The sequence below is a fragment of the Nymphaea colorata genome, chromosome 5 (assembly GCF_008831285.2).
Source record: "Nymphaea colorata isolate Beijing-Zhang1983 chromosome 5, ASM883128v2, whole genome shotgun sequence".
Lineage (NCBI taxonomy): Eukaryota > Viridiplantae > Streptophyta > Magnoliopsida > Nymphaeales > Nymphaeaceae > Nymphaea > Nymphaea colorata.
The window spans coordinates 5180029-5207916 of NC_045142.1; the positions used below are offsets into that span (position 1 = coordinate 5180029).

The window sequence follows — 27888 nt, forward strand, 5'->3', positions numbered from 1 at the left end:
ATGGATCAACCATCCCTTGGAGCTTCCCACAAAATTTTAGCTGAACCCTGCATGCTTCTTTGCTAACCACTTAATCCAACAGTCACCCAACTAATTCAAGATGGTCTTTTCAATTAAGATATTCTATCAGAAAGTAAAAACCATAGGAATAAAAAACTGAGCAACTTAGCTTGGCATACATTGCCACTTTATATTATATCTTGAATAGACAATTCTCAAGTAGCAAGAGATTGACTGATGTTTCAATGAAGGTTTGTCTTATTAGTTATGATGTTGACATCAAGATAAATTTCTACGTTGGTAATGGATGTTTTGGGCGATTTGCACATACGATAAGTGTTTCAGGTGAACACGCTGAAGTAGTCATCACTTCTATCACTAAAACATCAAGTGCTTAGTAACCAGTCTCCATCTCCATTGCCTCGTTCAAGTCCTTCAGAACATTATACATGTTTGGCCGCTCAATGGATCTCCGTGCAGTACATGCTAAGGCTATATCTGCAACCTTCCACATATAATTCATTTTGTGCTGCCCTTTAATCCTTGGGTCAATAATGCTCTCTATGTCACCCCTCACAATTTTTGATGTTGCCCATTCAACAATATGAAAATGCTGCTCAAGACTGCCAAATATGGCTCCCTTACTAGACATAAGCTCAAAAAGAACCACACCAAAGCTATAAACATCACTGTTTTTGGTGAGTATGCTTATTTCTGAGTACCTGCAAAACAGAAATGTATAACTTTTTGTTTAGAGTTAATTTAGATGAAGTCATCGAGGCTTGATTTCATAGTCGATCTATAAGCTGTTACGATTGAAGGTCCTGCCAAAATTTTGGAAGGGTATATCATTATTGTGGGTCAAAAGAGCTCTTCATGGCCATCTTATCTTGTTTATGATATTCCAAATTGGTGTTCTTCTTCTTCTTTTGTTATTTTCTGGAATATAATATGATGTATTTTTCTGCTTCTAGTTATTCTCTAACATTGTGTTGAACAATTGTGTAGTCTTGTAAAGGACAAGTACCTACAGTATATGAAAGTAGAACATATGCAGCCTAGTGCTTTATACCATAATGTTTATTGGCTAATAGATTTATTAAATCCAATGAATGTAGTAGTTAACAATTTCTCGACTCTGGTCCATTAGCATGATTTGGTGACTAATTGATGATGAGACTATATGCCAAAACAAGCATAACCGACAACTGCTCTTCCTAGTTTCTAATACATAATACATACATATTACCTTAAGCATAGTTTGAATAGTTTTCAAGTTTTAGCTTCATTGTTCTTCACAACCAAATCATATTCATGTTGTCGGCTTGGCCCTGAGCAAGGTCTAATGCAAACATTTCACATTTGCTCTGTGTGTAGGAAGTACTAATGTGTTAATCAGTCATGACATATTGTAGGCCACAAAAATATTCAAATATTTATCAGAAAAGGTCAAATAACTTCAAACAAAAACACATACTCAGGATCAATATATCCAGGTGTGCCGACAATCATTGTTGATATTTGAGTCTTCTCAACAGCCCTCGAAATTCCAAAGTCTGCAACTTTGGCTTCTAGTCATTCATTTAGAAGGATGTTTGCGCTTTTTATGTCTCTGTGGATGATGGCAGGTTGGCAACCTGAGTGTAGATAATTCAAACCTGCATTTCCGGTTCAATTTATCAGCCTTCACAAGTGAACGTTAAAAATGATGAAGCTGTAGAGACTAAATGGTAGGGGCTTGCACACCTGTTGCAACATCCAAAGCAATTTGCAGCCGTCTCTTCCATGTTAAAGGTTCTGCAATGGTTTTTTTTCCTGCACGTAATGAAAACAATCTCCTAGCAATTAATTTTTTGATTTATTACAAAGATGATATACACCAATATTGGCCCTTGTATGAACTATGTAAATACTATAGTCCTCAAAGGTTTGGGGGCTTAAGAAAAAATTAGCTGCTTCAAGTTTTAGAAGGTGTGTGTATATGTGTATGTTTCTTTACCATGTATTTTCTTATAAACAATTTTTTTTCCAAGAGGACTTTGCTAGTTAGGTAGTTAATTTGTTCAACATGCAAACTATGGGTGATATGAAATAGTTTGGGGGCTCTTCTTTTTAAGTTCACCCTTTTATAGCATTTGTTGATTTGATCTGGTGAAGAGCTTTAGATAGTAATCTAGTCAAAATGGATTAGGTTCATGCTTTGTTTTTTGAGATATGCATCTCTTGTGAAGTACCATCACTTTTTTGAAAATTTTTGTTTCAGCGTGAATGACAACATAATTTTTTCCTTTCTGCTAAAAAATTTTCAATTCCATAGTCTTAGTTTGTTGACTAAACATTGAGCTCATAGAAATTCACTTATTCATGCACCAGAAGAACAATGTGGTTGTGGAGTTTCTCTTTTCATTAGCATAAAAAAAATGTAAAGTTAGGTTCTATGATATAGAAGACAAGTGTCAAATTAATTACCAATGAAGACTGCCCATGCACTTGCTTCCACATTTGCTTCAAAATTAGTTGGATGTGTGTCTTGTTATTGCTTTTTCCAATAGTTCTTGGGCTACTTCATGGTTGATAATGGTTTTGATGCTAATAATGGTAACACTCCACATATTTTGATCTTTCTGGCTCTTGGAAACAGTATAAAACACAACTAAAGTAGGTGTGATGCAATCAATGAATATCATCAAATGACTAAAATATCACAAATTGATGATTAAACTAAAGGTAATGGGAAGCTTTCATCTATATGCATAACAATTTCTTCACACTTTTTAATTGCCTCTTGAAGTAATTCTTGCTGATAGCAAAAATGTCTAACAACATAGAATAACAAAAGCTTCCATCACGTCTAGACAAATGGCTTCTACATTTTAGTTAAGCCTAGAAGTGTGAAACAATTTGATGGCCGGTACGGCAAATTTCCTAACTTCTTAATTGATCATCTTTACGTTATGTGCTTGAGTTGAAATCACGATCTCAAATAATCAAATGCCATGAAATGCTTATAAAGAGTTGCACGTAAAAATCCTTTCTGACCTTCTAAAGTAATCATCTAGTGGCTTACTGCATGTCCTTTGCATATTATATACTCATTCTATGACTTGATTGGATGTTATTTTTGTGATTTATTGAGTATAATTCCAAATTCATGATACACTATAAAAAAGTATATTTATACCTGATAAGATGTCTCCCAAGCTTCCATGTTGCATGTACTCATAGAGGACAATCATATTCATTCCTTCGTCACAAAATCCAATGAATGAGACAAGATTTTTGTGATGCACTGTCATTAATAACTTGACCTAAAATGTTGGACATGGAAAATATTGATTTAACTCACAAAATTATGTAATAAAACCAGCACAATTAACTAGACAATAAGCATAATCTATTCTAACCTCTGCAACAAATTCTTGAGATCCTCGTTGCTGCAAATCTTTCAATACCTTGACTGCAACTTCATTGCCATTATCAAGGTAGCCATAATAAACAGAACTAGATCCTCCAGTACCAATAAGGATTTCAAAGTTTCGTGTGATCTTGACGATCTCTTCATAGGTGAATGCATAGTTTGGCCCCGGCTGAATGCAACCATCTTGTTGCTTCACATGATTCTCTACAATTTCACAAGACAATTCCTTAATATAAAAAGGATGCCTCTAATTTGTATCTTCATGGTAGACAAAAATCTATTTTCTGATCCATTGCTTTTACAATTTTCATGCCATTTAAGTTCATGAAGAAGTACAATGCAGACAATTGATTTTGAATGCCTATAATTAAGTTTGGGAGAAAATACACTTTCTTTCATCATTATTGTCACTTCAAGTCTGCAATAGTTTTTTCTTTCCAAACAAGTTGAAGGTGCAACCATGCTAGTACTCCAATGGGGACACACTTAGAACCACCATATGTAAGGAGTTGATGCCAACCCCCTTTGATCTAACTGTGGAACAATTTCTTAAATACTTATCTCCTTTTCGATAAAAGCGGGCTAATTAGACCAAATACTTGTTCTCTTTCAATTGAAAAGGAATACACCAATCACCTTTTCTCTTACTTCATAGCTACATGTATAGAAACATCAATTTTAGCTACTTGATGATGAGCGAGTTGGAAACATGAAGAGGTGATGTAGTGAAGAAGAGGACCACTACTCAACCATGTAAAGTTGCCACCAATACAATGGAAAAGATTATAGCAGAAAAATTATACTTGGCAATGAACAATCAACCAAAATAGCAATAATCGGATAAGGAAAAAATGATTAAAAAAGAGTTAAGGTTTAATTTCAAAGTCAATGTCTCACTCTTCACACATAAACAATTATTTGTAAACAGAGGAACAGAGAAATAAGCTGACATTTCAAATAGGATCTCAAGTCTTGATATCCAATGCATCGACTTACAGTTCATCATCACAATGAGGTTCAAGACTTACAAGTGGGTTGGTCCATCGTCCCCCAAACAGACATAGACCAGGCAAATATGAATTTGCTATATATTAAAAGGCAATAGAGCATGCTTAACTGGTTAGTTCTAAATGGCCTCTTTTTGTAGAAATGAGGTTCAAGCGCAGTTCAATGCATTGTGACTGGTTGAAGCCAGACATTATGAAATATGAAAGAAATATTGCATCCAGGAAATTAACATCAGCAGAATAAGGTACATAAGGATACAAAAAGTACATTCTCAGAAAAGACTTTTAGTAGCAAGAAGTATTCATTTTAGCGCAAGAATGCTCTCTCTTGCCTTTCATATGGAGGTGCCTTGGCCTATATGCTAAAAGAAGCTGGGACACTAAGGTAGTTTGATATTAGCAATCAAATTAATTGGAGTCAATCGAGGCATATTTGGGAATAAAATGACTTACCTACATTATTCTCAATCACAACATTTGATGGTGGCCTAAGACGTTGGCTTCGGAGGCATGAATATACGACACAACCAACTAGCAATAGAAATGAGATAAGTGAGCCAACTGATATTCCAACAATGATCGGCTTCTTATTTCTTTTGCCATCTATTGGAGGTGGACTAGGATTGTCTTCAGTAATGTTGTTTCCTGTTGTACTATAAAAATAGAGACAATTAAAGAGATTCAAAATGCTATATATGGATTGAATGCCATTATCCAACTACAGATATTATGCTTTGAGCTTGGTATGTTGTGAATGAAATACCATCACCCAATTGCAGTTATCATATTCTTAATTTGCCCATTGATGGCCTAAAGAAGTTATCCAAGTTCCCTTTGATTGCCCCTTTCTCTTTGTCTCTCTCATACAAAAAAGATATGGTCACCATGCGGCATTGCCTTCTCCAACAAAAATCCCACTTACTTTAGTCTAAGTTTCTTGTTGCTTGCTAGTGATGCAGGTAAAGGTCCGGTGAAATTATTGTCTGCCAGGTTCCTACAACAATCAATGGAAATCTTGTCATAATAATAGCAAATGGTGATTAAATCAGGCAGCTAGAAAATTAAAACTGTATGATTGCTCTCAGATGGGGGAACAAAACATTCAGCACACTGCAATTTCATATAACTAATTGACTAAACTGTTGTGATCCTTCTCTGCAAAGCAAACAACTGATCCCATACTTGTGGTCTCGTTTCCCCCTACAAGAACAATCAAAACTTTCCACAAGAACTCTCCATATAGATTTATTAAGGATCCATAGAGAGGGCTGAGAAACGATCAGAACAAACCCAAGAATGCACATTTGGTCTAATACATGATTCATTTGAGTGGCTTCAATCAACTGGTGTTTAAGCGCTATCACAGTTTGGTTGCAAAGACGGCACACCCCCACAGATTGCTAAAACTATATATGACAAGTAATTTCACAGAATTAGATGAGGTTTTGATCTTCGTGTCACAAGTTTTGGTTCATCTGGTAAATTTAAAAGGTGAGATTAAGATTATAGAAACAAGAAGCTGACAAACAAACTGACAAAAGTAATAATTGAGAGCTCCGTCATGGACACTGTTCAGGGACCTTCTTTTTCTTCTTTTTTTTTTTGTTTGGCAACGTCTCGATGCACTCTTTCGTCTTTACCAATGGGAGTGCAGGCTTAGGGATCTCAAAATTTCGATGCATTCTTTACTATACTCGATTTATTGGATGTCCGCATACTCACATTCCAATAAGCATCAAGAAGAAGTCTAAACTATGTCTGAATTGAGCTTTTAAATTTGCAATCCAAATATGTTCTGCTGACTTGTAAATATGCGCACAACCAATTAAAATGTGTTGATATTTGATAAAGAATATTTGCTTACAACTGAATCCAAAATCATTTCGATATATTTATTTAAAATGTATCTAAATGCAAACTGGAGTGGATGCCATTTCTTAATTAAATCCAAATCCAATCAGATTTTTTAATCTGATGCTAAAATAATTTTCATATCTGATTTTTATAAAGCAATTGATAGGATATCCCATCTGAAATACCGGATCCATTGACATCTCTACTGGCGGTTTCATTAGAATTTAAAGAATACTCACAAGATATTTTGAGGTTAAACAATAAAAAATTGGAGGTAGCCTTCTATACTAAAAACTTTTTGGACTTGAACTAATGAAAAAAAAAAAAAAAACATTCAGCTGAACTGGCTTTCGCAGTTTACTTAAGTTTTTTCTTTCGGTATATAAACTCACAGCTCTTTCAAGGAAGGAAATCTCCCCAAGAACTCTGGGATCTGCCCGTTCAAGCTGTTGTTACTCAGATCACTGCAAATCAGAGTTCTCATTCAGTGAAACTTAAATATTAAGCAATCAAAAACCAACCATGATTGCGCCTTACTCACATCACCTCAAGTGCAGTCATGCTGCTGAAGTCTGGAAGGGTGCCGTTCAAGCCTGATCCGTTCAGGTGCCTAAACAAGCAAAGGAAAATAGTAAAGATACTCAACAGTGCCTCAAGATCAGAATATTAATCACCTACGTGAGTTAGAAAAAAAAAACATTCGTATCATCGAATCCAAGTTATTGGCCAATATAATTCATCCAAGTTTCAACTGGGAGGAGGAATGTAGGTAATAATTAAAGGACTCAGATCCCACGGTTATGTACCGCATGCTACTTACAGTTCAGTAACACGTGGTGGATCATCAGCATTGCAATTGAGCCAATCCCAGGTGAACCCTACGGGAAGGCATGGATCGCCTGCCCACAATTGAAGTTGTTGATATTGCTCCTGTAACATCACCAATGAGTTCACTGCAAACCAATGTAAAAAAAAAGGGCATTGTGTTCAATCTTCTAATGGAACGAAATGGTAGAAGGATCTTCAGTTAGCATTTTCACCAAAATTTTCAGAAACTTGGAGAAGTGGTTAATCTTTTTCAATTTCCTTAGAAAAAAAATGTGTAATAAGGACCTATGTTTATCATATTTATCCATTTAGTCCCATATAGAATGTTAACTAAATTTTTTTAAAAAATGTGAGACCCTCTACTTGATTCAAAGTTAAAAAACAAATGCTTCATCATAAATGAACAATATTGGAGAGCACAAATTTCACTGTTCCAGCAAAATTAAGATGGTTTAGCGTAGCACCCCTTTTTTATAGGTCAGCAAGGGTGAAGCGGGTATCAGAAAAACCACATAAAGCCTATATTTTAAAATACATATAAAGAAAAGAATTATTGTGTGTTTGTTGATTTATTATGTAGGAACTAAACTATGTGTTGTCTAACTAATTTAATTATTACTTACAAAATGTTACGTATTTTGTTTAACTTGGCATATGACACCGTGTGAACGATAATTAAATTGATCAAACAACCCATATATGAAACAGCAAGGAATTTCTATATTTAGATAAACTTCGTAAATATAACTTATATGAACTAGTTGCAAGTTGCCTATTCAACTTGATTGATAATTTTTGAAGTGTCATGCGTTCATTTTAATGCGAGAGAGAGAGAGAGACCATCCTGTTCGTTGGTTCCATTAGCAAGTCCTCGCTGGAGCTTGAAAACTTCCATTGCGTTGAGGATTGGAGGAAAGGATGCATTAGCTGTGTTGACCAAGGAAATGTTCGATCCCGCAGGCAGGTCACGGCCCTGATTGTAGTCAGTCAAATACGACTGGTAAGGAGGGACGATAGGATCCCCGTTACGCTTGATGCCACCAACAAGGAAATCGAATGATCTGCTCTTATTTCTAAAAGCTACCCCTAACACTTCCATAAAATAGAACTTGTAGTAATAGGTAGCATCTTCCAAAAATATTCCCGAAGTTGGAACCGTCAGAGCCGTTGCATTTCCCGACGCTGGTGTTATGGCGTGGACCAATGCCTTCCTTGGAATATCGGCCGTAATGTTTTGGATGAAGCTCATGTTATCTCTCGCCACAGTAACCACGCCGTCCATCTCAACACTAGGATGCCACCAGCGATCATATGCGTCATCAGGGTACCTGCATCCAATGCAACAGCTGAAAAGTTAAAGCGCGTTTAAACGTGATTTCCTCGTTCTATATAAATCTTATTTTTGGAAATTAACATTCTTTATGAACTTTCCGGACGCAGAGATTAGAGATGGAACATAGTCTGGCCGGGGTCAGCCAGACACTCAAAACTCCAGCTTTTTCCAAAGGTAGAGATTAGACATGGAACATAAGTCAGGGCGGGTCAGCCCCACACTTGAAACTTGAGCTTGGTTCCGGCTTGATACCAAGCTCAGGTTCGGTCCTATTAAAATAAAAAAATACTTTTTAAAATATAAAATAATTTTTTTAAATATAATAAATTCTTTTAAAAATATATATATATTTAATAATTAAACAAAAATAATAAAAAAATTAAAAAGTAACTGGGCCGGGCCGTTTTTTTTCGAGCCCGGATAACGGGGGTGAGGTACATGGACAAAAAAAAAAAAGCTCGGCTCCTTTAAATGACTAAATCATCCCCAACAAAAAAGGTGGCAAAATGTAAAAAGACGATCTTGTGACGAGAAAAGTGGAACCTAAAAAGTTACCTTCTTTGACATTTTTGTAAATGATTGGCCATAAGTATTCACTAACATTCTTGTAAACGTTCTGGCTTTACTTGGAGTAGTTCTCTTTACTTGTGCATCCCCACAAGATGACCAAAGCCCACAAAGGCTCTTCAGTGCAAATATTGCGGATGGTTGCAAATCGATATCCTAGGTCGTATTTGTTAAAGAGATTTACTGTTTCAGTTCAAGAGGATTATATATATATATATATATTACTACTTTTTTCTACTCCCTTGTGTCTCTCCTACTCTTTGACCTATCTATTTTCTTTTCCTTTCAGAACCATCATTTCTAGTTTAAATGAATCTCATTGAAGGAAATGTATTTGAAAATAATTAAAGAGGCTTGTGCATGGAGAGCTACGGTTATAGTGCACCTAGTGTCAAATTCACTATCGGTTAATGAAGTGAGGACTGTTGGTTTTTTTATAAGAGATTACTCCCTTCATCTCCAGAGAGAGAGAGAGAGCTGGTGCACGCAATAGATGTTTACTAAACAAAAATAGGAGGAGGGAGTTGAGGTATTTTCGAAAAAATTTCAAAAAGAATGTCTTTTTCGGACTTTAACCGTTTTTGCAACATTTTTTTTATCCTTGTAGGGGTGCTCCCCTTTTTACTGGCTGGGGTATTCTGGTCATTTTAACTAGTTTTGCTTTCTGCGTTTCTTTTTTTATTGTGAACATCAATTGTAAGTTGCAGAGTGCTGGGATAATAAAGACTCCTGCGATCAGCAAGCATCATCAATCTGTTTAGTCTACTTTCTATGCAAATGATGTTCTAATTATGTTTGTTAATTTGCGAAGACAAACCCTTCTCTCTCATATCAAAAGAAGATCATGGAAGAGTAAGATCGTAGAAGAGTTTGAAAGAGGTGCTAGAATGGTGAAAATTCTGAATAGTGCTTTATAATTGGATTTAATATGAATCCAAATCAGCTCAGCAAGGCAGCTAAACTCTTTGAACAGATATCTTTCAAGTACACTGGGCTGCCTTTGCTGGAAATTGAAGTAACTGAAGAGTTCGTCTTCTAGCTAGGTGATTTCCGGAAATACAATTTCATTTAAAGATTGGCTATAATATTTGTGTGTGTGTAGCAAGATTAATTCAGCTTCCACAATGAATAATACCAACTACTTGTTTTTTTAATTGAATGCTTAATTTATAATAAGTATTTATAGAATAAACAAGTACACATAAACGTCAAATAAGTTAGAATTGGTAGAAGTTAAACCCAATAATATACACATGTATATGTGTGTGTGGGGCTTTGGCAGCTTTCATGAAATAAAAACCCGACCAAGAAAGCGAATGACGGCTAGCTTGCGTAAGCCAAACAAGCACACAGGATGTGCATCCCTCTCAAACCCACTTCTCTCTCTCTCTTCAATATTTAAAGATTTAATTTGACGCGATTTTGAGATCAAGACATGTATAAAGACACAAAGCACAAGATGAATGACAACGTAACTTGTCATTTGTACCATAAAAATAATGTTGATTTTATAACATGCAGCTGGGAGATAGCGGTCCCGACTTTAATTAAGAATTAATGAGTAAAGAACCTTTTATAACACAGACTATATGGAAGGATGAATATTATTATTTTGTACAACAAAACTATACTGCATACCATGAAAGATAAAACAGACTTTTTTGTAATTACCACATCAATAAATTGTACTTTAATTTGTTCTTTCAAAAATGAGTTTGAGAATTGAACATGTATAGCTGTCGGTTCAATAAATCAACCGATTCAGCGAGTTAATTGAAGTGGCAGTGAAATGTTAAAAGAACGAATGAAAAAAAAAAAACTGATAATTATTGAAAATCAGTAAAATGCTCAAAGCAATCGTTCAAAAACGGAAGGCTACCAATATTCAATCGAATCGGTCGAACTGATGGGATTCACATTGGCTCATTCAGGACGGTGGTTCTAAAATGCTGACCGACTTCAACCCATCTTTTTCTTATGATACAAGAGCATAGCTCCCTACAAATCAATACCCTTCGGGGCACTAATTTCTCTCCATCAAAGCCTTAAAAATTAAAATTCTTCAAAGCCTTAAATACTACGGACGCGAAATTAAAAAATACGTTCGTTTGAGTCTTTTAGGTTGAGGTCCGTGTCAATGAGGTTATGCGTTAAAGCCTAGCTCCTCATATGCAGTTTATGTATCTTTTACTCTTACCTTACGAAGTCCGCTGCTCCGAACGCTGTCCTGCTCCTTCGCAGAAGGGCATCTTCTTGGTCGTCCGTTTCGTACATGCTCGGCTCAAATTCCCTGATTTCAAGAGTGGAGATGAAGGGAGTCTGGTCGGGCGACGTGCGAGCAACACAGACGCTGATTTTGTCTCCCTTGGGTCCATATATTACTTCATGATAATAGGAGTTGCTGGAAGAAGTGTCCACAGTCACCCAAGTGTTGCCATCGAACTGAACATTGAAGGAAGGTGGCGATGACTTGCCGTCGTAGTTGCCATAGAAGAAGGATGCCCGAACCATGTGTTTCTTGCCCGTGGCTACTCCTGGTATCACATAGCAGCTTTTCTTCTGGGAGGGAAAGTAGCGGAGGCTATTGAGCTCTTGACTGTATTTACCAAGATTCTGGACATGGGCAGCTTTCCCTGTCTTAATGTAACTGTCGTCGCCCACCCATTTGATGCCTAACCCGTCGGTGTGCTCGCCAGTTCCTCCACAGTCAATGGTCAAGAACACTGAAGGAAACAAAGGAAAAGGTCACCGGTCACCGGTTATGATGCATGCATGAAGGGCGTCCCTTCCATGGGGATGGTTCTATAGTTCCTCCAAATTAAATTCTTTCCTTGTATGCAAGCTATTAGTTGCCAGATATGTAGGAGAAGGAAACAAAGTGAGCTCGTAATAGAAAAGTGTGCTTGATGTCATTGCTTTTGAGGAAACTAGAAGCACTAATTATGTGGACTATAAATGTGGGCATGTGTATTTCCTGGTTGCAAGTAAAGAGAACAGGCCCGATGGGAGATCATGAAAACACTTACGCTGATCCCCAAAGCAGGAGAAAATTTGGATTGCAGTGCACAAAGCAAAAAGGTGCAGGGATCTTGCCATCCTGAAAGAATGATCGAGGGGTATGCAGGGTTCCACCGCGATTATCAGGAGACTCCAGAAGCGGAATCGACTTCCTTGTTGGAGATTAATTTTGCCGAGTGGCTATAAATGAGTCCGGTTTAATGATTTCCCATAGACGCAAGCTTCTGTAAGCCATGAAACGTGACGACATTAATTTTAAAGAATATTGGTAACGTCAAAAGACTTAATGAAAGTCTGCGCTTCAAAATTATTCACGTCATATATATATATACTTTCGGTCCCATCTTTTTATTGCATCAGCATGGTATAGACCATGGTTCATCTTTCTTGATCACGATAGCACACAATCCCAGGCAAAGTTCTAAAGGAAGGTGTTATGCAACATCTCAACAACTTTTTTTTGCAGATTCATGAAAAGATGGACTCAATCAGGGCTAAGTTTCTACATATCAACAAAAATTTCCCTTCTCGCCATCTTGAAATGATGATCTATCGAGTTCCCACAAAGAAGACTTCAAGATGAACGGACCTTCTTTGGGGTTTAGTTCTGCCAAGAGATATTATTTAGCAATCCAGTTTGACAATGTTGTGGGGTTACAGGCGGGTTCCATAAGTCGTGCCGCAATGACATTAAGTTTTTAAAGGCTATTAAAGTGAAGTCAAAAGCTTAAATAGAAGTCTCCCTTTAAGAATTATTCTTTATCCTTATAATTCAATTCCATGAGGCTATTTAGTCATGTTGATCTAGACATTTCTCTCCTCTCTCTCTCTCTCTCTCTCTCTCTCTCTCTCTCTATATATATATATATATATATATATATATATATATACCGTCGTCCATGCATGAATGGTGGACTCTATACATGCATGGGACATACTTTGAACCATTTTTTTGCCTGCAGTTTTTCATATAATCTTGTTTATTTTCACTCATCTAATTGCAAAAAAGCTAGCTGATGAATTAAAATTAACCTATATTTGAATGTCTTGAAAAATGAAAAAAATCCTGAATTTTCAATGGCTTGATGGGCTTTCATAATGAGATAATCAAACTAATTAATTAGGTTTTCAAAATTCTTGCAAATGGATCTACAATTTGTTTTTTCAAATTCCCTAAATGCCACGCATGTTGATATTTTTAATCTCAGAATTTCCAGAAGCAACTCAAAAAACGATGACGACATCGCTTGTAAAACGATTGATAAAATTAAGTAGATATATGACTACCCATTGGAATAATGGCAGACACTATAGCAAGATACATCTTCTATGATGCCATGTTCGTTGCTAACGGCAGGGGCCCTACCTTCCTGTCCAAATAAATAAAATAAAATTTTACGAACAAATTTTATAAAATTTCATTTATTTTATATACAAATTTTAAAAAATTATATTTTGATTGCTCTTAAAATTTTGAAACTATAATTCAATCCCCTCATAAAAAATTTCTAGCTTTGCCCAACCCCTCATCCCCTCCCCCAACCAACCCAACACAAATTTTTTTTTAAAAAAAAAGTACATGTAAGTTTACAAAATCTTTATTTATGTAATAAAAAATAACTAGTTCCCCCTGGCCGGACGTACAGATGAACGCTTGATCATTGTGGGACTTCTTAAATTCTCTTCTCCAGTTGAACTTCATACTTTATTACTTCTCTGCTTTCTGTTTCTCTGTTGGAAAAAAAGAAAAAAAAAAAAAACTACAGTCGGCGGTGGCCTTTTATTTGTTGAAATGTTATTATCCTTGATCATTGTGGGACTTCTTAAATTCTCTGCTGCAGTTGAACTTCACGTTTTATTAATTAATTCTCTGCTTTCTGTCTCTCCCAGGGAAAAAAAAAAAAGCTACCGGTGGCGGTGGCCTTTTTTTTTTTTGAAATGTCATTATCATATGATCTCTACCCCGCTCTCTCCTGTCGGGACGATCCTGTAATTAAATGACGGAATAAGTACTGTACCTGTCATTGACCCCTGTTAATGGAAGCCACGTCTGGTTATAAGCGGACTCATTAAAATGCTGTCATCTGTTGTATTCCAGCTTTGTCCTTAGAAGAGGGCTTTTTGTTTTTGTTTTTTTTCAGACGTGACCAACGGAACTTTGATATATAGACAATAAAGACTTCTTAATAGGTGTTTGTTTGGTGTCCTAAGTTTATGGTTGAAGGTTTGGCAGCTCTATTCCATTCCAGCTTATTATCTTCATTCCGTCCAAGGAGATGCCTTGTACTAATGTTCTCAAAAGCAAATATTGAGACAATATAGTCTTTGGACTTGTTCTAAGAAGAATAATCATTATTGGTTATGGAAAATCCTACTGAAGGTTTGGTCTGAAATTAAAAACCAGGTGGAATTCTAGGATTCCCATTTCTAAAATTCATGTTGATTTTTTGGGTCAAGTTTTTTCTGATATCCACTTTACCGTAGCTCAAATCCACACTTATATTTCTAGCAGAATTTGCAATGACGCCATTCGGGAGTTCATTCCTTCTATACTCCCACGTTGTAATTTGGAGAACAATGTGGAAAGGACTCCTCATCTTTTCAGCAGAAATGAAATTTGTAAGGTTATCCACACTCCCAATGCCTCTCAAAACTGAAGACAGTGGATATGGGCTAGCAGAAGTCACCGTTGTAGTTCGTGGACACTTTATTTAGCTTACGAAGGCAGGCTTCGTTCCCAAGGACAGAGTGCGAATCTCAAAAATTGCTACTACTATGGAAGGGATAAACCAATTGCCTTGAAAAACAAAGAGATGCAAACTAAGGTGGATGAAAAAGTAGTTGTCAATAGTCAATATATAAAATCGTATGATGAATCAAGAAGCCGGTGCAATCATAAAACCTTATACGATCTCTTGATATATTAGGAGATATGTATACCTGCATATGCTTCAAAATATCCTCATCAAGCAGCCATATGTGGACATTGAGCCTGGTGTGGAGGGTGTTGTGTATGATTCAGACAACGGTCTTCTTGAAAATTTCATCACGCATAATATTGGTAAACGTCTCATAGTGTAGGGGTCGTGAGAGCAGGCTCCAGGGTGCCAGCTTTAGCTAATTTCTTTTTGCATCTGTTTTTCCTTTCTTATTTCTAATTTAGTTCTTTATACATGTTTAGTTTAGTTTTCTTTTTTATTTTAGCATGTTTAGTCTAATTTATTTCTCTTAAGTGCTTTAATAATGACATAGTTTAGCATGTTTATTTTCTTGATTAGGTTTATTTTAGTATCTTTAGGGTAGGCATAGGGGTTAGTATGCCCCTCCCTTCTTTGTTTCTTTCTTTCAATCTCATGTTTTTGCTTATGTATTTTACTCAAGGCATGCATATAGAATATATAGTTTTCTTTCAAGTTTTGTTTAATCAGGCACCTGTACCTACATTTTAATATGCACTGCACCATCTTGCACCCACATGCATTTCTTGTCTACAACCAGATTGCCTCGGCAAAGTAGTATACCCTATGTGCATCGGCCTAGGTATGTGAAAACTTGAATCTAGCTTGATCAACATACAAGAACCATTTGAAACTCATGGATTTCCAAAATATTGTCAGAAATCAACTTCTTTAATTGTTTCTAAAAACCCTAGGCCATGTAGGCATAGAGTCCAAACCAAGTTCAGTTCTCTAAGACTTAGCTCATACTGGTCCTAGTAAGCTTATAAACCTAGCCGCATAGCCTAGTCTGGTCAACTTTCATTAAACATTCGTTCATATTAAATTATTGAAGTGTATATCTTACATCATAATGTTCGACTAAGACCAAACACACTTTCTATAGTCAAACCCAAGTAGACTGGAACTTGGTGAAGGCAAAACTAAACCTAGTCATATGACCAACTTGCCCTTAGCTCATTTGGATCATAGATCTCAATTCAAAGAATTGGATTCAATAATAAACCGTATGTTGAGCTAAACCATGACATTAACCCAAGTCTAACCTACCTTGATTTGGATTTGCAAGTTTTCGATTTTGGATCCTAAGTATTAGATTTTAGATCTTGGATTATGAATCTTGGATCTTAGATTTTGGATCTCATGTCTTAGATTTTTTTTATCTTGGACTTTGGATTTTGGATCAGATTTCATGTAATGGGTCTTGAATCACAAATTGATATTGGATTTTCAACCTTGAACATTAGATTGCCAGTGGCAAAGCAAGAAAATTCTAACTCACGGGCACTGTTACTTCAAATTTCAAACTTCAAGGGGCTTTCATATGTTAAAATTGCAAACTAATGAAATATATGTATGTAAATAAAGCAAATTCTTTGGGCTAGTGTTGGCAATTGCCCAAAACAGCCACAACGTGGCTATTGTGTAGTTTATGGTGTTGGGCAACTGGTTTTTCTTTATACGGTTTTTCTTGCTTGGGGAATGGTTAGCAGAATTGCCGTTCACATGCTCTTACTCCTCTAGCTAGAATCGTAGATGTGGCTTTGGGGGTCTTAGGACTCTTCCTTTGGCTAGGATGACTAGTAGGGAATAAGATGTTGCAACAATTCTGACCGTCATTTAGAGGGCATTGCCATTGGCCAGCTTTATTTTGACCCTAGGCATGGGGAGCCTTTTAACACCGGGGTCTCTTTTCCCACGCGGCCACAACTTTTCATACACAGGGCATAAGCCTCCTTCATGTCTACTGATTACTCTATAGTTGTTGTATTTCAAAGTTCGAGATCTGGGACTTCCATTCACGTACGTGCATTTCATGTAACAATCAAGTGAGCTGAAGATTAAAAATTCTCCTTGGTCTAAATTTGCCAAACTAAGAAAAAGTTGAAAAGTCATGTGAATATAGACTATAGTCCATGTTTATTCTTGTAATTATCTATAGTGGCGATTCTTCATTGTCTGCCACCAAAGGAACCACAGTAGCATACTCAGGTTGCATAAGATGATAACATGATTGAGAATAGGAGTGGAGACACCTCTGGTCAGATTCAGCCCTAGTCAGCATAGAACTGATGGCAGATTGTTGTCTATGGCAACTGACAATGTAACAGTTAAATATAGGTCTGATATTCAATACAATTGGAATACTTTGTGAGAGATCATTTAACAAATTTGGTAACATGAACACAAAATTTTTATTTTATGATATTTATCAATAATAAAATTGGTAACCAATTTGCTAATATAAACCGACAATATTTTTTTACCAAAATTTGTTAATGACTATCATGGAAATGTTGCAACATCTCCAAAAATAAAGGAGCCGATTGAGAATTATATAACTTGTCACCCTGGTTTGATGTGGTGGAAATACCCCTCTCATGCTATTAGGTGATTCAATACATAGAAGGACATAAGTATTTTTTCTTCTCTTTTTGAACCTTCATTTTGCATTGTTTATGTTCCATCAAGGTTCATCCTTTGTAGTCTATTCACCTTCTGCATCTCCTTCGTCCTCAAGGGACAGCATGGATCTGAAAAGGAGGCGCAGAGCACTCCAATTTCTTGAGACCTTGATCATGATTTTGCTTCTGCCTTTAGGTGTTTTCTTGCATTAAGGATGTAGGGTAAAGCAGACGAGTGCCCTAGTATTTGTGTTTTTATTTTTCAATTTCTCAAAGTTTTTTCTTGTTTACTGCACTTTCTTTTCAATGACTTTACGCTGAAATTCTATGTGCATGTGGTACTTACTCTTGATCTATTTGTTGCTTGGTAATATTCGTGTTATGTTCATGTGATCACATGTATGTAGGTTTACGCGATCATGGTCATAAATCTTGGCGATCATCCGCCTATAGTGACTTAGCTTCATTTGATTTAACATATATTTTTGTTTACTTTTATGTGCTCATTGAACAATTTTTGAGAACTTGACCATGCAACTACATATCTCATGATATTGATCAGCAAGGATCCATAAGCAATAGGTAAGGGCAAGAGGCGATAAAAAGAATGGAGCTGTACAGCGAGTGTCTCCATTCCTCCTGGCTCGACCTCGCTCCTCGTTGCAGACAGCTGATACGCTCTATCTCTATCTCGTTTATGATTTTGTTTCCTCACCTGCGCCTCTCTGCTTGAAACTGACTTTTGACGCCTATTCTTTTTGTATCATGTTGATAATGAAGATGGCTGTGGTGGTAGTTAGACTTTTGGATGATAAATTCACAATGGTATTTAGAAAGAAAAATGTAGATTGTAGGTTGTTCACATAACAGTCAAATCTAGATCAGATATTCATGCAATTGGAACACTCTGTCAAAGGTCAGATATTCAATCTAATAATAGTGATCTTGTGTTTTTCTTTTCGTTTGTTTGGACTTGGTAATTCTGTCATTAGATTATGCATAAGTTGATTATTTTTTCTCTGGTAGATTGGCGTTCATACTCTACAAGTTCAAAATTTTGTGTTAGTTTTTAATTGCGTATATCGGTTAATAGATGACGGTCACCCAAGTGATTGGCATCTGGCTTCCCAAGGCATCAGTGTCGAAAAGAAGCAGTATGATTATTAACTTCCAAAGACAATAAATCGAACACTGAACCTCGGAAACAAAAAAAAAATGCGAGACTCGAAAACAAATCTCGATTTGGGGACACCAATTTTCGAAGTCAAACATTTAAATCGTTGCAGTTATTTAAAGCCCGAAAGAAAAAAAAGTGGGGTGGGGAGAGAGAGATGCCATATATATTCCCTTCTTTCTACTTTTCCATCCACCCGCATTCGTATGTACATTTTGTGCACAAACCATCCTTCATCGATGGCATTATCATCACCATCACCGAGAGAAAACAAGAAGCAGAAGTAGGCATCAACCAGAAAGAAGAAAAAGAAGGATTCCCACTGAAGAAATCCAGAATATTGATTGAGAGATTTTCTTCTTTTCAGTTGGAGGTCCTTATTGGAAGACGCAGTGATTCCTTGAACGGAATTTGTACTGGGTTGAGTTGTGAGGAAGCAAAAGAAGGAAACTGAGATAAAGGGGAAAGAAGGGGATGTATAGATGGAACGAGTAGATGCTCACCAACGCTTTGCCGCGGGCTTTGTTGTGACTAGATTCCAATCGTTCTTCACTCCCCTTCTTCCTTTCTCGCCGGTCTCGTTCTCCATTTCTCTTCCTTAGTAGCTATCTAAAGTCACCTAGCTATCCAATAAATGTAATCTATTTATTTGAAGCATATGGATAATTGACAGAAAACATAGGAAAACAAAAATGTCTATCACTTTTTTTTTTCTTTGTTGTTTTCTTCTCAATTTATCATAATAGATCAAAAAACACAAACTAACAATGCTTGAAACATATCATGTTTTTTCTTAAAACAATTTAGCCTCTTTAAACACAGTTCAAAATCTAAAACTTTTAATTGAAAAATGCACAAACAAATAGACAAAAAATCCTAAATATTTTCATATAAAAAAAAGAATAATACTCACCAGTCACCACTTGCCTTTTACTGTCTTTTGGGTTTAGGGCTGCATACCAAATGTTCCAAGAACCTACCACTTGTATGAACCTATATGAAGATAGGCCTTTTATTGCACCTCCATTCGACCAGCTATAGTAATCCCTTCACAAAAATTTTGATGTAAAATTAAGCAATGAGAAAAAGGAAGCAACAAACCTGTTCCTGAAATCAGGAAGCCAGATGTTTGATGGGTGTTGAGCCTGAACCTTCATGTTTCTAAGGAAGAGAAATGGAGATCGAGAACGGCGAGAAAGGAAGAAGGGGAGTGAAGAACAATTGGAATCTGGTCACAACAAAGCCGGAGGCAAAGTGTTGGTGAGCATCTACTCGTTCCATCTATACATCCCCTTCTTTCTTTCCCCTTTATCTCAGTTTCCTTCTTTTGCTTCCTCACAAGTCACAACTCAACCCAGAATGAAATCCGTTCAAGGAATCACCGCGTCTTCCAATAAGGACCTCCAACGGAAAAGAAGAAAATCTCTCTCAATCAATTGGGAATCCTTCTTTTTCTTCTTTCTGTTGATGCCTACTTCTGCTTCTTATTTTCTCTCGGTGATGGTGATGATAATGCCGTCAACGATGGATGGTTTGTGCACAAAATGCACATACGAATGCGGGTGGATGGAAAAGTAGAAAGAAGGGAATATATATGGCATCTCTCTCTCCCACGCCCCCACCCCCCTTTTTTCTTCCGGGACTTAAATAACTGCAACGATTTAAATTCTATGATCAATGTTTGACTTGGAAAATTGGTGTCCCCAAATCGAGATTTCTTTTCGAGTCTCGCGTTTTTTTGTTTCCTAACAATAGTCAGACAAGAACCTACCATTCCCATCTTTCCAAAAATGGAGTTGAAAGATTAATCGAACAAAATTAAAAAATACCAATATTTTTCAAGAAAAAATTTATGACATTTTCCATGTTCCAAAGTGTAGAAGAAAAAAGAAGTGATGAGATTTAGGCCTGTTTGATTGTCGGGGGAAGTAAACACTATACAGTGGGTGAAAAAGAAAACAAGCTTACGAATTCCTCCGGTGTTGTACTGCGGTAAATAATGAAATCGAGGGTAAATTTCCCTTGCCCGTTAGGGCTTCTTCTTGCCCCGACCACCTCGCTAGCTTTCCCTCCCCTGCTACCGGTTCCCTCTCACTCCCTATTATTCTCTCTTCCTCGTCCTCGCTTCCTCTTCCTCTTCCTCTCTCCCCGAGCTTTTCTTCTCTTCTCACCATGATTTCCTATTTCTCGTTCTCCCCCATCCCCCATGACGACCACCTTTTCGTGCCGGTATTGAAGAAGATTCGACCGACATTAGGAACCACCAGCATCGGGGTTGCTGGTGAGTTCTCTTCTTCTTCTTCTCATCCAGCATCTAGGGTTTTAATGGATGCCTTTTGTTTCCTCCAAGGGGAAACGGATTCCCTTCAAAAGAAGGGAGGCACATACTTCTGCAGTGTGCGGCAGGTTGCCTCCTGCTCACAGCTCTCTGTGATAGTGGCGGAGCAGCTTGTGTGCCTACTTGAACTGAAGCCATCACGAGCAGAGAGAAATAAAAGAAAGCTGCCTCTGCCTCCGTCCGCTTGCTACTTAGGTGCAAAATTCATTCCTCTTGGAATGATGTCACGCCCTGATCTCCTTTTCTTTCTTTGTGTTTTCTGCATGCTATCATCTTGCTGACTACTAGGATGGCTCTTTCATCTACACCACATTCAAGTCCTGTCACGTAGACATGTTTGCAGTTCTATTGCAACATAGGTAGACTTTTTCTTTTGGAGATGCTAAAAAATTGGGAAGTTCGTAACTTGATCTTGCGACTTGTCGTCATTGGATAAGTCCTTTCTTTGAGAATATTACGTAGGCCCTTTATCCAAATATAATGGCAATTGAATTACTGCATACCACAAGGATATCTCAGGCTTTTGTTTTTACTAAATTATATTTTATATAAACCTTATACGATAAATGACATACTTGTTATAATTGACACTTCCAGTTGATGCATATTAATGCGAGTATCATAATTTAGGTTCTTATGCTATTAATGGGTATCATTATGTTAATCACGTTATTTGAATGTCACATTTTTGGATGTCCCATTAAAAATGTGAGTGTACCCACGTGAAAATGGAGGAGAACAACAGTTTTCAAAGGTCACCTAAAAAGTCTGTATCATTTATTTTATCGTGTGCAAAAATCTATCCTGCCATCAAACAAGACCTCTTTCTGAAAGAGGGAATTTTTCTTTCTGTATTTTTTTCCAAATTTTTTTTCGATGATAAATTACCATTCTAAAATCTTTCCTGCCATCAAACAGGGAAAAACTAAACGGCACCAGAATCCATTCACTTGGCAGTTTTCTTTTCTCTTTTGAAGCTAGTGGGTCCAATCCAAAATGGAGTGACATGGGCATGACCTCATCTCTTGTTGGAAGTTAGAACATGTCCAACCCGGTGGTTGGACATGTTGTTTGCATATATATTGGGGTCCCACACCCCGTTCACCATTACACTGTGTTGAATTGGTAGATGTACTCGCCAGTGTGTGATTTATTGTCTTTTGGAAGGTACATTTTTCTTTCAAAATATCACTGTGGATTTATCATCCAAAAGTCTAACAACCACCACAGCCATCTTCATTTTCAACATGATACAAAAAGAATAGGCGTCAGAAGTCAGTTTCAAACAGAGAGGCGCAGGTGAGGAAACAAAATCATAAACGAGATAGAGCGTACCTGCTATGTGCAACGAGAGGAGCGAGGTCAAGCTAGGAGGAATGGAGGGACTCACTGTACAGCTCCATTCTTTTTACATAACAACATTAAACCAGTTCATTTTTTCATGTTTAAACAAAATCATCAGTGCAGTGTAATGCCGTGAGCCGTTAGATTGTGCTTGATCGAATGGCCCATATTAATCACAGGGTCAAATGGGAGGGAGACACACAAAACCTCTTTTTTTGACGCCATTTTCCCCAACCCACTCTCTCCTCCTCACCTGACTTCTTCCCCCTGCCTTTACCCGTCGCCTCTTGCCCTTACCTATCGCCTGTGCATCCTTGCTGATCAATATCATGAGATATGTAATTGCATGGTCAAGTTCTAAAAAAAAATGCTCAATGAATACATAAAAGTAAACAAAAATATATGTTAAATCAAATGAAGCTAAGCCACGATAGGCAGATGATCGTCATAACGGTGTCTGCCAAGATTCATGGCCATGATCACGTAAACCTACGTACATGTGATCACATGAACATAAACCAATATTGCCAAGCAGCAATTTGATCAAGAGTAAGTACCACATGGACAGAGAATTTTAGAATTTCAGAGTAAGGTTATTGAAAGAATGTGCAGTAAAAAAGAAAAATCTTTGAGAAATTGAAAAACAAAAACTACTAGGCAGTGTGCCCGGGCCGGAATGGAGGGTGCGCACGGGTGAGGGCGTCCTTGCACCTTGGCCGGGAAAGGACGCAGCAGGCAATGTGGGGGAATGGGGAAGAGAGGAGAGGGTGAAAGGAAGAAATTTTTTTCTTTTCTTTTTTTTTGAAGAGCATTTTGCCCTTCAGCCACCGAATCATCGGGATTTAATGTGGGCCATCTGATCTCTCAAGATCCGACTGCTGACCATGGTGGCCTCATCGGGCTGATTTGTCCAACCGGTTGATTTCACCCACAATCTGGTTTAGATTCAGTACATTAACTCCCGAAAGAACTGATCATTGATTTCTACCAAGATGGATGTTTAGGAGATGTAAGCAAAAGTAACCTGCCATTAGGTTTGAAATTATGCTACAAGCTTGAATCCCTAGTCATAGGCATATGATCCCATGACCATTAAAGGATTATTTGGTGGATTTTCCAAATATGTTTTTACGTTGTCAATTACCCATCTAATCTGCACATTTAAAATGTTAAAGCACTAGATAGAAGTGGATATAAGTGCATGTAATCACAAATGTTGGCTGCGACCAACAAACTTAGATTCAATGCTCAAACTTGTCGAAATACGAAGTCCATGATTGAGCAAGGTTATTTTCCGTCATTTGTCTTATTCTTCCATGCTTCTCAAAAAGTGGTGAGCCTAATACAAGCTAGGTTGCAAATTTGAAGGATATGCTGCAAAAAAAAGTGCGAAGTTTTTCATTCGAAGACGATCCTGCTGGAGGATCTACCTCCGAATTTATTAATCAATGGGCAAAGAATACCAACAAATCAAAAAATGCTAGCTGAAATGGCTAAACCAAATCACAGCCAAGATTTACTTAACCTGAGAGGACTTATTCGTCACTGTATTTGGTTTCAAAAATATATCAAGCCTCTTTGGATTAGTACTAATTACTGTAAAATAACAGCATAATTTTAGTTAGTTAATCTAATAGTCAGAAATGTCATTCACGAAATTTTTTTTTGAAGGTTCTTATTAACGTTTTTTTTTTTCAAATTCTGCTTTTATAAAAAATTTTGAAAAAAAAACTTGCAAAATTATTCCTAAAAAGTAAAAAAAAAAAAAACATGAAAACACTAACGCAAAAAGGCAACTTCTCTACTATCTTTCCGCCAACAATCTTGAGAACAACTTAATTTCTTTAAATTACAAAAGTGACAAATATAAAAAGTTAAATATACGATGTATAATTTTTTTTTTAAAAAAAAAGGAAAAAGATTGTAACAGAGCAATAGTTTTTCTAGTTTTCAGACCAGAAGCTTATGTTTATAAAAATTAGGTTTGCAGTTACAGAATCTACTTTATAACTAGACAGTTAATCTAGCCAAGTGTCCCTTGAGAAAACTTTGTAACAACAATACCTATCAAATAAGACGGCACATAGAAATGGAAAATGTTTTCTTATTCATTGGGGACTCCTTCAAATTACTGAGACTAGTGCCAAATCTTTAAGAATATTTGCCAAAGTCATCAATAATAAACTTCCTTTTAATGGTCAGTTTGAGTTGATGTTTAACTATAGCTTAACATATGTGGCCACTTTGTGTTGCAATTTTAATTTGTTGGACAAGAAAAAAAAAATGAAGCAAAGGACATGACCAACATTCACTACTCAAAGTCCTTATTCACCATCACTGTCCACAAATATCTTTAATTGTCAAGCAACAAAAGATCAATAAGGTTTCATTGAAGTTTCACACGTCTGTCATGATGTTGATCAACCCAAATTTCTACCTTGCTAATGGATGCCCTGGGCTATTTTCATATGAGACAGCTGTTTCAGTTGAAGACAACAACGTAGTTATCAATTCTGTCTTTGAAGTATCCTGCACCTGGTAACCAGTTTCCATCTCCATTGCCTCATTCACGTCCCTCATAATATTAGACAAGTTAGGTCACTCAGTGGACCTCCGTGCAGTACATGATAATGCTATGTCTGCAAACTTCCACATAGAGTTCATTTTGTGCAGTCCTTTAATTCTTCTGTCAACAATGCTCTCTATATCACCCCTCACAATCATTGATTTTGCCCATTCAACAATATGAAAGTGCTGCTCTAAAGTGCTAAATATAGCTGTGTGGCCACACATGAGCTCAAAAAGAACAATGCCAAAGCTATAAATATCACTCTTTTTGGTGAGAATGCTTGTTTCAGAATACCTACAAGATAGAGTTAATACCTTCAATAAATTAAAATCTGCACTCACTTCTCTTGGAAAGCAGACAATTAGTTGTGGAATATCTAAGCGCTTATTTAATTGAAAGAAGCTAAACTACATGTAACAACACTTGCATTCTGCAGGATACCGTGGGATATGCAATAACTACACAGTGTTGTACGTGTTGTATTGTAACGTTTTGAAAATATGGTATGATACACTCTTAGTATCGTAAATAGGGGTGTATCGAACAGGCCCCATATTATACGATACGGGGCGATACATTCGTATCGTATGATACGGGCTGATACATTCGTATCGTACGATACGGGCTGATTTCGAAAAACCTGCCTGAGACCTACTTATTCGACTTCTTTTTGCTTGAAACCCTCTGTTCTTCATTTCTCACGATTGGACAGCCAGAAGGATAACTCCTGGATCATTTGAAGAATCTTACATTGTGAAAGTTTTCCCACTGCTGGTCCACCCATAAGTGAAAACAGTTCGTGCAGGAATTGGGTACCACTTTTTAGAACAGTCAAACAGTGAAGCTGTCAGGCAGGAGACTTCCTAAATAACCAAAACTAGTGTTGTTTGCTCTCGCAGTAGTTCAAACAATGATTCAGATCACGACGAAGTTAGAAAGGAAATGCGGATGTGAACATGACCAAAATCGTCCAATCCTTGAAAATACTAAAAGAATAAAAACTTATTCAAGAGGTACCATTGAATCCTGGTTGACTTCCTTCGTATGGCGTTCATAAACCCTCAAGTTCGTGCAACTCAAGTTCGTGCAAGTCTCGTCGAACACGTGATCTGCAGACCAAGAGCCCCGCTCAACGCTTTTGCACTGTAAGAAGGAACTGCAAAGAAGAGAAGAACTTGCAGGACGGGAGGGCAAAAGGAGTTTACCGAAAGCGAAGGAGACGTCTGAAATCGGACCAGAACAGTGCGATCGTTAAACGTACTTGTAGGGAAAAATTACTAAGTGGTGAAATCGGGATGGTGAACTCTCTCTGGAAACCTCTTTATTGCCCTCGATCTCCGAACGGTCTTTTGTTTGTCGGCTTTACATGGATCGACGAGCGAGGGCCAAGGCCACTTCGTCCCTCTCTCTCGACCTTTTAGATGCCCCCCTTCCCTTCCAAGTAGTGGACCTAGTGATCGAACAGCATTGTTATTGTAGATCGAAAAATACCCTAATGAGAGCAAAAAAGAACAGAAATAGCAAATGGAGGAGGGAGGAAACGTAGTCTTACTCTACCACCAGAGGCAAGTGGAGAATCTGGTCCAGCAGGATGATGGATAGGAGCTGCTGCTGGAAATTCCTAATCATGAACTGCGGCAACCCACGCCCACCAATCTGCATCCTCCTTCCATCGTGGGCGCCATTGAGGATCCAGCCTCCCTCCCTGAGAGAGAGAGGGGTGCTTTCGCTCCCTGAAACTCCGCAGGAAAAAAGAAAGCCTTCTTGAAACAGTAACGGTTGTGATGTTGCGTTTCTTAAACTTTATAAGGGTCTGTACATAATTCAAAATTCTGAAGCCGCTAATGCAAAATATTAAATCACTGCAGCTAATTTCTCGCCCCAAGCAATAAAAGAAATCCATTATAGTGACATATTTTTCATTCATTAATTAATGAGTTATCGATAATTAGTGTGAGAATATCAATGGATCATATTTGAAGATGATGTATCTTTACATCTAATTTATTGGATATTCACTCGTTTAAATTCAAATTCGAAAAAAAAGTACATAATATATTTGAATCCGACTTTTAATTTCACAATTGAACCCGAACTGGGATCCACTTTTGAATTCATAACCAAATCTATTTAAAGTTATGATATGCTCCGAACTAGATTCAAGTTATATGGATATTTGATACATTAAATTTTATCTAATGTTTAATATACTTTTTTTAAGCTCCAATCGAATGTCATTTCTTAAAATCAAATCAAAATCCACATTTTCCTGATCAAACTTTTTTTTTCTTCATATCTGGCTGATTTAAAGCAGCGGTGTGGCCGGATATCAGGTCCGAATTCAAATATCGAGATTCAGGTCATCATTGCTTCAGATGACGTCTTAGGCCTGAGCATATTCTAGTAATCCTTATTGCTTGGATCAGAATGTATGGGCTGATTCCCTCTGTTTTTACTTTTAAGTCAATTTAAAATATTTGAAATTATTTTTTAATTGAAATAATAAGTTAACCCATCTCCATCTATATTTCATTCCCATGATTTCAGAAATTTGAGAAATAATGTGACAACGTTTATATATGTTTGAATGGTGTTAATGTTCCTATGGAAAATTAATTTTCTAACTAATTGATTTCCTAATGGCCCCGTTTTTTTACCTACATTTCACACTAAAAGCTAAAAACAGCAAGCAAATCATGTATATTTCCGTTGTATTAAAAAAAATTCCGTTAATTTGAGAAACAGAAAACAGTAGCTATAATTTCTTGCAGTATTTTAAACTATCTATTTTTTAGTTATAGTTTCTTGCAATATTTTAAACTATGTATTTTTCCTTTTCAAATGGCGTATGGATTTGATAAAAGTAGAAAAGCATAAAAGTGTAATTTGAGAACACACAATATTGAGAAAATGTATTTATAACGAAAGCTTACTTCGAAGACGCAATCTTTACTAGAAAATTTGTTTCTTAAAATGATAAGTAAAATTAAACACGAAAAGAGAAATAAGCCTTAAAAAGAACTGAACAGTATTTATTACCCAAATTTTCAGGCTATGCTCGCTCACTTTTTCGTGA

The 27888-nt window shown here is 36.8% G+C and overlaps 2 protein-coding genes across 2 annotated transcripts in view; both read right to left on the minus strand.

Annotated features, from left to right (window-relative positions):
• Positions 1-394: 394 nt before the first annotated feature.
• Positions 395-1512, minus strand: LOC116254415 (probable LRR receptor-like serine/threonine-protein kinase At1g51880). Its single transcript, XM_031629797.1, has 2 exons — positions 1478-1512; positions 395-722 (listed from the first exon to the last, which is right to left on the minus strand). The coding sequence occupies exons 1-2, from the start codon at positions 1510-1512 to the stop codon at positions 395-397; spliced, it is 363 nt and encodes a 120-aa protein (XP_031485657.1).
• A 3831-nt stretch (positions 1513-5343) lies between these two features.
• Positions 5344-27888, minus strand: part of LOC116254416 (probable LRR receptor-like serine/threonine-protein kinase At5g59680) — a 48148-nt gene continuing 25603 nt past the window's right edge. Inside the window, exons 2-7 of the mRNA XM_031629798.1 lie at positions 11205-11730; positions 7948-8435; positions 7100-7232; positions 6821-6889; positions 6672-6743; positions 5344-5419 (exon numbers count right to left, since the gene is read on the minus strand). Of these exons, the coding sequence (XP_031485658.1) occupies positions 5344-5419; positions 6672-6743; positions 6821-6889; positions 7100-7232; positions 7948-8435; positions 11205-11730 (1364 nt within the window). The remainder of the gene's footprint in view (positions 5420-6671; positions 6744-6820; positions 6890-7099; positions 7233-7947; positions 8436-11204; positions 11731-27888) is intronic.

What these genes read in the sequence shown, in the direction of transcription:
- LOC116254415 (XM_031629797.1), bottom strand. Translation starts at nt 1,512, where the DNA reads ATGATTGTCGGCACACCTGGATATATTGATCCTGA. An exon ending in CCTGGATATATTGATCCTGA is followed by an intron (nt 723 to 1,477) that starts GTATGTGTTTTT and finishes TCTGTTTTGCAG; the next exon opens with GTACTCAGAAATAAGCATAC.